The sequence below is a fragment of the Siphateles boraxobius genome, unplaced genomic scaffold, assembly GCF_051911475.1.
Source record: "Siphateles boraxobius isolate OS27281-9 unplaced genomic scaffold, OSU_SipBor_1 5, whole genome shotgun sequence".
Classification (NCBI taxonomy): domain Eukaryota; kingdom Metazoa; phylum Chordata; class Actinopteri; order Cypriniformes; family Leuciscidae; genus Siphateles; species Siphateles boraxobius.
In genome coordinates, this window is record NW_027509141.1 from 27930178 (window position 1) to 27942109 (window position 11932).

An 11932-nucleotide genomic window follows, 5' to 3' on the forward strand; every position below is an offset into this window, starting at 1 on the left:
CGTCTGTCGCCATGGTTACAATGACAGTACAAGCGGAAACCAGGGATAACGCGGATATTACGTCATTGATAGGCGGCAATGACCAGGAACGAGCCATTATTTAAAATTGGAATTTCTCTGAAATTAAAAATCTTTGGGAACTTTTGGGATATTCTAAGTAGCTACACAACTGGTTCAAATGCAAGCCTCAGCGATGTTCTGAAATCTGCTGGGTTCGGGCATTTTATGGATTTCGTCCAAGAGTTGAAAAACAGGGCTTTTTAGTTGGAGGATTTTCTGAAAACAGAAAAATTAAAAATCTTTGGGAACTTTTGGGATATTCTAAGTAGCTACACAACTGCAGGAAATATATCTCACTGTGCAAGTGATTTTTGGATATTTTACTACAAGAAGCTTACATATTGTACCTTTAATGTGTGGACAAAAAAAAATTTTTTAAATCATCTGTTCTACAGAATTAAGTAAGTTTGGTTTTGAATGACACGAGGGTGAGCACATTTTTGGGTGAACTATCCTTTTAATTTGAGGAAAAAATGCTCAAGAGATGATAGAAATATGTAGGCAAGTATATATTATAAATACATTCTTAAACATGCTATGTCCACCATGTTGGCTTTGAAATGTGTATTTTTTTTACCTTTACCATTCCCTGGTTGCAACAGATATACAAATGAATGTACTCATTTAATGTACAGCTTTTTGCATACTTTGTAGTATGGAAGTATGCATATTCAGATACAGGGCCATATTTTTCACAACATCATGCAGAACTGTTCAGATTGTGATTTCAAAGAGACTTCCTGTTCAGTGCGAACCTGAAAACAAACCCCATATTGGAATATCGTGCCACTGCCAACAAAAATCATTTTAATACCAAAGGAAAACCTGACCGTGCAGCATAATTAAATTAGCCAGATATTTCTGCAAGTAGCCCATGCAGTGGTCCGGCTTACTCAATATGGAAAAGCTAGTTCCTTATCCAGCCCCACATGTCTGCTGTGCCTCTTAATCATTTCTGATCATGAATCATATCTGTTCATGACAAGCTGTGCTTAAAGTGAAAATGACTTGCAGTTCCACTGCGGAGGAGAATATGAGGAAGCCTTCGAGGCACTTGCTACTGACCGGAGGCGTCAGGTAGAGCTAGCACCTGGATCCAGCCTTGTTGTGGGAGATTCAGTTGGGATTTTCTTTCAGTTTAATTGCAGCTGGTTCAAATGCAAGCCTCAGCGATGTTCTGAAATCTGCTGGGTTCGGGCATTTTATGGATTTCGTCCAAGAGTTGAAAAACAGGGCTTTTTAGTTGGAGGATTTTCTGAAAACAGAAAAATGTGCATTGTTGTTGCTTGTTGACTTGTTAACCCTTATAAAAAGTACTGTGGTGGTACCGTGATGTTATCAGATAGTAGTACTCTTATGTCTCTTATGGTCACCAAGTCTGCATTTATTTGATCAAAAATACAGTGAAAACACAGTAATATTGTGAAGTAGTATTACAATTTTAAAAGATTATATTTTAACATATTTTAAAATGTATTACCATATTCATTTAACATTGGATGTTACATGTTACTCCAAGGTACTTTAAAAAATACTATAGTATTATTACGGTTATACCATAATTCTGCCATGGTATTTACAGGGTCTTCTTAAGTACTTCAAAGAATACCATTATAAAACCATGGTACTTTTTTGCAAGTAAATCTGTCAGCAATTATTGAATGTGTTTCTTGTATTGAACAACCTTTTTGTGACACTGTAACTATGCTAAGTAGTTCTCTTAATTTAGATGTTTCCCTTTATATCAGACTTGTGAGCTGCGTTCAGTTATACTACCTTTGTAATACCACAGGCTACAGAAAACACAGACTCCAGAAGAATAATGATTTAATATCCATTTATCTGGGCACTATAGTCTATAATACTGGCTGGAATTTGTCCTGAGTGAGTGTTTACTGTGTAGAATTGTGATAAATGGATGGGCCTTAGCAGCTAGCGTGATCATAGCGCTAAAGCTTTCGCTGTGAAGGGAGCGGTAGTGCAAATTGAGAGCTCTGAATGACAAAGATAGGCAAAATAGACTGTCCAACACCACAGATGACTGGGACTCAGTGTGACTGACAGTGGGTGAACATTTCTCCACCGTAAGGGCTGCTGAACACATGGCTAAATATGTGCATGCAATACTTCCGCCTAATAATTAGACATTCTAATATGAAATTATATCTATTCTTTTAAAACAGGCATATTGTTCCATTTAGCGGAAGCATTGTTAGGGGCTTTGTCATGAAAAATACCCCTTTGTGGCTTATTTGATACAACCGGGAAGTGGTTCGTCTAAGGTTCAGTTCTTTTGTGCAGCTCTCAGCTGTTTGTTTTACATGTTAAGTCCATTAACAGCTTGCTAATAAAGCTTGTGTTTGAGAAGGCGCTCAAACTGATTTACATATCTGGTTTGCAGGAGACAAAAGAGCTTGTGGCCATTAAGAAGTTCAAGGACAGTGAAGGTAAAAGACTGCTACAACCAAATGCTTGCTTTTTCATCCATGTAATTTACTGGTTGGAGACTGTAACACTGTATGGTGCCATGACACAAAGTATTATTTACATTATTTATTACAGACTCCAAGGGCTAGTTATTTGGTATATAAACGCTTTACACAATGATTGAATCTGTGATTTTTATTTTCTAGCAAGCAACATGAAATAAACTTAATAAACCAAAATAAATTTAATGGACAAATGTTATTTAAAAAAAAATTTAATTGGATTAAATTGTTTGTTTGTTTTATAAATAAAATAAAATAACAGTTGTAACCGAGATGAATTGTTAAGCTGTCAAGGAAATGGCATGAGATTGTTTTCTCATCATGCTGTAGAAAGGATCCAAATGATGTCATCATTTTAAGGGGGGATGGAAACATTTGCTACTTTCATGCTAGGTTAATTTAACGATATATCGAACATATCTAGTTTTCACAACAAAGATATTTGCAGCTCTTAAAAGGTAATGGCACACCAAAGCATACCCCATTTGTGAGAAGTACCTTTTATAATGTCACCTTTCTTTGAGAGCTCTATAGCTCATTTGTTTTACTCTAGAAAACACAAGCCCCTTCTCAATCTCGTCTAACCCCCTTGTGTGTTCCCGCAGAGAATGAGGAAGTTAAAGAGACGACGTTACGAGAGCTCAAGATGCTCCGTACGCTGAAGCAAGACAACATCGTAGAACTGAAAGAGGCTTTTCGTCGAAGGGGAAAACTCTATCTAGTGTTTGAATATGTGGAGAAGGTCAGCTCAAAACAGGCTTTTGTTTTGTTTTTTCTTCATTTGGTTTGGTCTGAATTGTAGTTCAAATGACGATGATGATGATGATGAATGATGATGTGTTGTGTTTTAAATAGTGTTTTGCTATATATATTTCAGAATATGCTTGAGTTGTTGGAGGAATTGCCCAATGGTGCACTACCTGATAAAGTACGAAGCTACATCTTACAGCTGATCAAAGCTATTCACTGGTGCCACAAGAATGAAATCGTTCACAGGGGTATGGCAGTCTCTGTATTGTTTATAGATTTCTTAATTCATCTTATCTTAAAGGGATAGTTCACCCATAAATGAAAATTCTGTCTTCATTTACTCACCCTCATGTCGTTCCAAACCCGTAAGACTTTCGTTCATCTTTGAAACTGATGATCTTTTTAATGAAATCTGAGAGCTTTCTGTCCCTCCATTGACAGTCGACGCAACTACCAATTTGACGCTTCAAAAAGTTCATAAAGAGATCTTTATGCATATAAAGATCCATATGAATTGAGCAGTTTATTCCAAATTTTTGGAGGAGACACAATCGCTTAATATGATGAACCGATTGAATTTAGGGTTTTCTTCACATTTAAACATTGAAGCGAACAGAATTTTCTTTTTGGGGTACTTTGTACCTTTTAAGAACTAAAGAATGCGTATATAGATAGATGAAATAGATTTTTTAAAATTTACAGACCCCAAACTTTTGAACAGTTAGGGTAAGGTTTTCTTTTCTTCTTCAGTGTTTGTATGTGGGTCTTTTTTGTTATGAAGTACTAATTTTAATTAAATGAAGTATTTAAGGAAATTGTTATTTAAAGATCATTAGGAATATGGAATATGATAAGATGTGTGATGTCTTTATTTTGTCCTTTTCAACATTTCTTATTTATTGCTAGTGTGATTTTTGTGTAGTCTTCTTGAACGCAAATTGAGCTCACTAAGAAAAATCCATCCCTTTTACCGAATCTGCAGATATCAAGCCTGAAAATCTCCTCATCAGCTCCAATGATATCCTGAAGCTGTGTGATTTTGGTGAGCAGAGGCTTTCACTCATCTGATTCAGGACCCGCCACCCCCATATTCACACTGATCTCTCTCGCTGAATGCTTGGTCTCCTTTCAAGGCGTCATGAGTCCTGCGGTGACGTCTAAAAAAAAAATTTAAAAAAAAAAAAAGATCTGAAATTGCATTTAAATGGAAGGGAACAAAACAGTTTTTGTCTATATCACACAGTATGCAAAGGTTTGAGTGACAGCACCTATTATCTGTAATGCAAATGTTAAGTTGATGTTTGGTCCTGCAGATATATGATTTCATATACTGAAATGGAAGATGACTGAAATATCCACCCTCATCATAGAAAATTAAGTTGTTAGCAGTGTTGGGGAGTAACTCAAAGTTGCAACTCTACTCTTTTTTTTAATTTTCATTAGCATGACAGTCGTCCAACTGTTTTCATTACTATTTTTAAAAAGTGTAGTGCAGTGCGACAAAATCCAACATCACTATTTTTAATGCTTACATCTAATTTCTTTCTTTTTTGTAGAAATAGACAAAATATAACTATTTATTTTATGTTATTTTGAATAGATTTATACACAATAATATAATATTTAATCAATTGCTGCTTTTCATCATAGTTTGTTACTGTTTAAGTTATTTTGTTTTTAGTTTTATGCCAGATAAATACTGATCTGGTTGGAAAAAACAATGATATCATCTTATCATTTACAATTATATAATCTTAATTTAAAACGCATAAAAATATTTTTATGAATTATAAATAAAGATATAATTGTAGAAATAAACATTGATATAACTACTGTATATAAATTAACAATATAGAAACGCATCATATATTAACAATAACTTTGTTTAACCTCCTTAAATAACTTTGAACTTGCCCAATGTAGCGTTGTGGCTGTCGTCTCAGTACCTGATAAATCACATATTGTACTTCCCAGCCTCCAGGTTCTGCTCCTGATGGAATGTATATATTATTCACTCAGGGTTAAATTTTGCCTCCACACTGAACGCCACGGAAATTGAGAATGACTCACTCCACAGGCTTCTCTCGAAGACTTTTATTTTTAGAGGGAAGAATATGGCAAGATTAATTAAGATCTCTGAATGTTGTGTGCAGTCTTGCTCATGCCAGATACCTTTTCGCTTTCCTCCTTCCCTATGTCTATCTATCCGGGCTGGTCACTCCCTAGGCTTTGCCCGCAATCTCTCAGAAGGCAGTGATGCTAACTACACTGAGTATGTGGCGACTAGGTGGTACCGCTCACCTGAACTGCTCCTGGGGTAAGTCCTGATATATGTACCTCCTGCTCTATTTTTCAAGGTGATTTCTAGTATACCTTGTTTTCTGAGACATAATAACTGAAAAATGACCAAGAAGTATTTTCCTCTTTAAAGCCAAAAGGGATGAAAAATCAAATCCCCCTCAAACAAAAGCTCTAATATGCATCGAGGGCACATCCTTTTTAAAAATGTTGATTTTATATATCCATTAGATGTGACATCAGGAGTGAGGTGCATGATTATTTGTCCTTGTCTCCATTAAAGTGTTATTTTCTAGTGTGTGCCACTAGACTAGATGAATGCAGTGGAACATTTTTTTAAACTCTCACCATTTAAATTCCACCCACACAAATATTCTCTCCCTCCCTCTTGCTGTGTGTTAGTGCAAAGATTTGTGTCTCAGTGTTATGTCTATCTGCTTCTGTCTCTGCATGCATCTCTCCTCATCCCTCTTTCGTTATTAAGGGTGCCATTGTTCAAACTTAGATTTAGGGATTTGAACAAAACCTTAACCCTGAGCATGACACTTTGGTGTGTAAATCGCCCTGTCCCCTTTGTGCTACAGACATGAATTTGCTGCTTTGAAAAGTATTGCTATTACTTTTCTAAGCTATTAGATTTGTGATTAGTGCACTTCAGATGATAAAACAGGTTAAAACATTTAAAAAAAAAAAGATTTTTAAAGGGGTCATATTATGATTTTCCACTTTTTCAACTTTAGTTAGTCTATAATGTTGCTGTTTGAGCATAAACAAGATCTGCAAGGTTACATAGCTCAAAGTCTACTCCAAAGGGAGGTATTTTATTTAACAGAATCCATTTTTCAAGAACTACAACGAACGACTGGTTTGGACCACGGCACAATTTTTCCAGATCTTATGAAGTCACAATGGTACTCATTTAAAATAATCCTTGCCTATGGAATAAGCAAAAAAGAGGAAGAGGCATGGATGAGCTGCATTAGAGAAGATTAGTCACTATGTCAAAGAGACGCTGTTTTTTCCACTACATTTCCAAAACTTATTTGTTTGACCTACCTGAGGCTGAGGGACTTAGAGTAGTTCAAACTTATTTTAACACTGTTCCTGAACTTTATAACCTGAACGTTTATCTATGCGCTGCACATTTCATGGAGAACAGCTTGTTTTCGCTTTTGTAAGATGGTTCACTGCTCCTTAGGAAAATTAACTATGGTTTTGTGATCAATTATTGTTTGTATTGCGTTAGTTTTCCGACAAATATCCCAATTAAATGGACACCCGAAAACAAAATCAAGACTTCGTAAAAGGGCACAATAGGACCCTTTTAAGGTTATCTTTATCTGTTTAGTAGCCATGGTATTTAACTTTTTCAAATCTTAAGTCTAGAATAATTTTTATGTTTCTGTAATACAGCACCTGCTGAGAACATTATAGTGACTTGGTGTAGACTCTTTTGTCTTGGGCCAGTAAGCAGTCATCCAGGACACTCTCTAGCAAACTATCAGAACTCCTTAGCAATCACAAAGCAACATTCTGAAAAAAATACTCTTAGAACATCATAGCAACCGCATAGCAACACCCTAGAAACCACCCAGAACACCCCAACAATGACCTAGCAGCACCCTAGAAACTGCTCTGTACACCAAAAGACATGCAATGCAATTCCTTAAAAACCACCCTGAACATGCTAGCAATGCCCTAGAAACCACTCTTAGCAACCACAAAACAACATCCAAAAACCCCTCTGAATATCAAAGCAACCAAATAGCAACACCCTATAGAAACCTCCCAGAGAACATTAGAAACCGCCTATCAACACCCTAGAAAGGACCTTGAACACCTTAGCAACACCCTAGAAACATCCTCAAAAACACTCTGAACATCTTAGCAACCACAAAGCATTGTGCTTAAAAACCATCTGAATGATATGAAAAGCTCAAATGAAGGTCAATACTTGACTTATATTTGTCTTATTGGCTCTCGCAGAGCTCCATATGGGAAGGCGGTGGACATGTGGTCGGTGGGATGTATTTTGGGAGAACTGAGTGATGGGCAGCCCCTGTTTCCTGGTGAGAGTGAAATCGACCAGCTCTTCACCATTCAAAAGGTTTTGGGCCCTTTACCACCAGAGCAGATGAAGCTGTTCTACAACAATCCTCGTTTCGCCGGACTAAGAGTAAGGACCTTTCTTCTGATTCACTCCTCTGTCCTGTTCTGTGCTTTCCTCTCCTCGCCTCTTCTCTCCTCTTCTCTCCTTTCCTATGGCACGGATCCCAGTATTCTGAATAAGTGGCTGCCTATGACTCATGTATTGCTATGTGCCAGTGTGAAGCACAACTGGCTTTGCCTTGACAGGGCTGATCACAGTACATAATATTCACACACATGCACATAGATTCACACACACAGAGAGTACATACATAGCCTCAAAAAGTATTTGGACATTCAAGTCACATTTTAAATGATGTTTTGTAACCATATGTGGCATCTGCAAATTAATGATGCTAGACCTTTTCTTTTATTAGCCATATTTTCAATTAATTTTCACCCTGTATGGATTTAATTTGCAATAATGACTGGTTGACTACATGTTAAATAAATAGATAGATGGATATGAAAGTTTATATTGTTTTAGTGTTCATTTATTAGTTAGTCATTTTAATGCTTCAACTTCAACATTTCTAATTTTTGTTTAGTTTAAATTTTGTATGTAATATTTTTGTATTTTATTTCAGCTTAATTTCAATTAACAAAAAATGTTTTTAATAGTTTTAATTAATGATAATAACCCTGTTGCAGTGGATAACAGTCAAACATACAGTTTAGTGTCAATTGTACACAAATATTTCACCGCTTAATGCAATTAACCAAAGAAGCTCATATTTGTAATGGAAAATGCAATTCTTCTGCTCTATTCTTTAGTCCTCCCTCTGTCTGTATTTAAGTAAGTATGTATGTGTTTTTGTGACAGTTTCCTTCTGTAAGTCATCCTCAGACGCTTGATCGAAGGTACCTGGGTATCATCAACGGACTGATGTTGGATTTAATGAAGGTAAAGCAGTCAGCAACACTCATCAGAGAACATTTTCCCTTTCGAATCCCAACAGTTGTGATATATTTGGTGTTGATTTATTTTAAAATTAACTGCAGATGTCATATTACCCCCAAGTGCAAAGTGTTATTAAAGACTGAATTTGAATGAGTTTAATTGTTCTACAGTGGCATGACTCTCTTCATTTTCTTTTCACTGTATCAGAACCTGCTGTGCCTGAACCCCACCGAACGTTTTCTGACAGAACAGTGTCTGAACCACCCAGTGTTTCAGGGTCTGAGAGGGCCGGAGCGGCCAGCTGCCCCATCACCCACCCCACCTCGCTCCTCGAAGAGAAAACCGTACCACGGAGACAACACCATACCCAGCCGGTCAGTAATTTCTACTTCTATATACTAGGTTAAAGGCGAGATGTGTGCAATTGTTAAAATGAGGATTGTTTCCCAAGTAAGAAAGTAAGTAGGGACAAGATAGACAGTGGTATTGTACAGTGGTACAGACCAATGGTACTGAACTCCTTCATTACCATTTTCAAAATCACCCCAGGATGCATATCTTGATTTTGGCTGAAAGAATGTCCAGAATATAAACATTTCATGTATATCCCTATAGGAGCCACGGCAGTAAGAGTTCAGGTCACCGGCGAGCTAACAGCAAGGACTGCTCGTCTCTACCGCGCCATGAGGACCTCCACCGGAGCAACGAAAGCTTCCTGAACGGCAGCAACATGCCAACCTCATCCACCCTGAGTCCCACGCTACATCCCAAGAGCTACCAGGTCCAGACCCTGAGCCGCTCAGGCTCTAGCAGCAAAGATCTGGCCAACAACAACCTTCCGCACCTCCTCAGCCCCAAAGACTCGAAGGGAAAGACCGAGTTTGATTTCAATCTGGGGCCTAAAGTTGGAGGTTCCACTGTGGGAGCGGACACCTCTACGGGCAAGTACCTCAAGTCGTCCAAAACAGGCCGCCACTCATCCTTCCTGGAAGGGAAGACCAGCACGCTGCAGTCTGGGGACAAGCACAGTCGCCATAACTACATGGAATCCTCACACGGGTCCATGCCTTCCACGTCCTCCTCCAAAAGCTCCTCGTCCTTCCTCAGCCTGTCCAAGAGTCATGGGGCGCTGAATGACGCCAAGTCCGTTAGCAATCTTGCAGAGACACGACTCCACCTGGACGATCCCATGGTGGGATCGGGCTCAGGCTCCCGCTACTTCCCGTCCAGCTGTCTAGATCTTAATGCGGCTCCCGGCAGCCCCAGAGGTGAAAGGCACGCTGGGGCGGAGCGGCAGGGCCACAGCCCCAGCGGCCGAGGGAACATGCGTCTGGAAGGGGGCACTCTAGACTCGCGGCGTTCTTCAGGACGAAAAAAGACACCGGATGAACCGAAGGCTTCTGACACTCTGGACCCAAGCAGGGCCGCAGGAGCAGGGGGCCATGCTCACAATCTGCCCTCCCCACATGAATCCTATCCTTACGGTCTCGGTTACACCAGCCCGTTCTCCTCCCAGCAGCGACCTCATCGCCACTCCATGTACGTGCGGAGAGAGCGACACCGGCCGCACGGCCAGGAGACGAATTTGGTGGTTGGGCAGGGAGTGCCAACTCGTGCCAGCAGCCTACAGCTCCTCTCGCCGCAGCTCCAGCATCGCACACTCCCACGCCACAACACCAGTTCCTCCCGAGAAGAACTCACACAAGATCTGAGCAGGGTCAGTGACCTGCTCTCGTTTTATCTCCGTGTCCCGTGGTGTATTAGACGTTGATCTCGCTAACATGCTAATCTCTGTGGGTTCCTGTGATCAGCATTTGAGGATACTCTTATCTATGTGTCCAGCTTTGTCTGAATATTACTTTTTCACAAATTCGGCGGAATAATTTGAGGAGATTCGATTGTGATGTGTTTGCGTGTGTGGCTGTGATCTTATTTAAGATACGCATCTGCTGCATCCTGCATTCATGCATTTTGTGTCATTCTATCGGATTATTACATGCACACTCTCAGTGTCTCCCAGTGTCTGCTTATTTTGATGTGTGTTTATGTCTGCAGAATGACCAGTCTCCCAAAGAGAAGCCTCATTCTCGCCCCCCGATTAAAGATTCTACGAGGGACAACACAGCTACCTTCCACTCACAACGTCCAAAAAACGAGGTCTGAGGTCTCAACAGGACCCTCAGAACGCGTCCATTCACACACTCACAAGTTGCTATTGTTTATCATGCCTCGGCTTATCTTTGTTTTTTGTTTTTTTAATGCGTTGATCATAAAAGCAAATCACATTTAGTTTTCAGACCATTATATGGATGTTTTGTAAATGTTCATGTCACTACATTAACTGCTAGCTTATGTCTTCAGCATTAAATATCTAGGTTCTCAATTAAAGGGATAGTTCACACAATTTTATTTTTTTTGTCATTAATTACGCACAATCATATTGTTCTAAATATGACTTTCTTTTTTCTGTGAATTAAATTTTCAGGACAATACTCTTTCCATGCAATTACAATATAGGGACTGAAGCTTTCAAGCTTCAGAAAGGACAGTAAATATAAAAAAGTTCCATATATATGGCATATTTTCTATGCCTTACAATAGTGGAATAAACTGAAATTCCAAAGTCAAAAGTCTTTGCTTCTGTGTTCCATCGGAGAAAGAAAGTCACATGGGTTTAGAATGATATGAAGGTGAGTAAATGATGACAGAAATTTCATTTTTGGGTGAACTATCCATTTAACCTGTTTCTTCTCTTCCTTAATCATTCCCTTTTCCCTAAGCAAATATTCAGTTACAGTTAAACAGTATGCTCAGAAAGTTGTAGGAACTACAGTCCCATACTGTCCTGTAGTGTGACCAACCTCTTGTAACTCAGGCTGGGATGTACCATGACACTCATATGGAGGATGGAACCTCGTCCAAGGAGAACAGAATCATCTACAGTGACTCGATGCCTCGTAGAGTGGGAAGCTTTTACAGAGGTAACCTAAAAATTAACTGTGACCAACATGATGCTAAAGTTGTTGTTTTAATCTGTGCACTTTAGTAGTTCACAAAATACCATGCATGACTACTATTCCCTGTTGAAAAGCATATGTTGGGTATTTGGGATGGGATCCTGGTGTGCTGGTTTGTTCCAAACTAAAAAAAGTGTCATATTTGTATGTGCACTATTGTTTAAAGGTTTGTGGTCAGTATGTTTTTTTTTTAATGTTTTTAAAAAGAGACTATTATGCTTACTGATGCTGAATTTTATTTGATCAAAATATAATAGAAACCGTAAAAT

At 38.8% G+C, this 11932-nt stretch overlaps 1 protein-coding gene across 2 annotated transcripts in view; it reads left to right on the plus strand.

The window, feature by feature from the left end:
• The window catches only part of cdkl5 (cyclin dependent kinase like 5), a 37343-nt gene that overhangs the window by 13480 nt on the left and 11931 nt on the right, over positions 1 to 11932 (plus strand). For both annotated transcript variants that reach the window (XM_077203663.1, XM_077203664.1), the window contains exons 4-14: positions 2462 to 2507; positions 3155 to 3291; positions 3427 to 3547; positions 4282 to 4341; positions 5526 to 5616; positions 7584 to 7773; positions 8569 to 8649; positions 8854 to 9020; positions 9262 to 10363; positions 10702 to 10803; positions 11522 to 11627. In XM_077203663.1, coding sequence (XP_077059778.1) covers positions 2462 to 2507; positions 3155 to 3291; positions 3427 to 3547; positions 4282 to 4341; positions 5526 to 5616; positions 7584 to 7773; positions 8569 to 8649; positions 8854 to 9020; positions 9262 to 10363; positions 10702 to 10803; positions 11522 to 11627 — 2203 coding nt within the window. The remainder of the gene's footprint in view (positions 1 to 2461; positions 2508 to 3154; positions 3292 to 3426; positions 3548 to 4281; positions 4342 to 5525; positions 5617 to 7583; positions 7774 to 8568; positions 8650 to 8853; positions 9021 to 9261; positions 10364 to 10701; positions 10804 to 11521; positions 11628 to 11932) is intronic.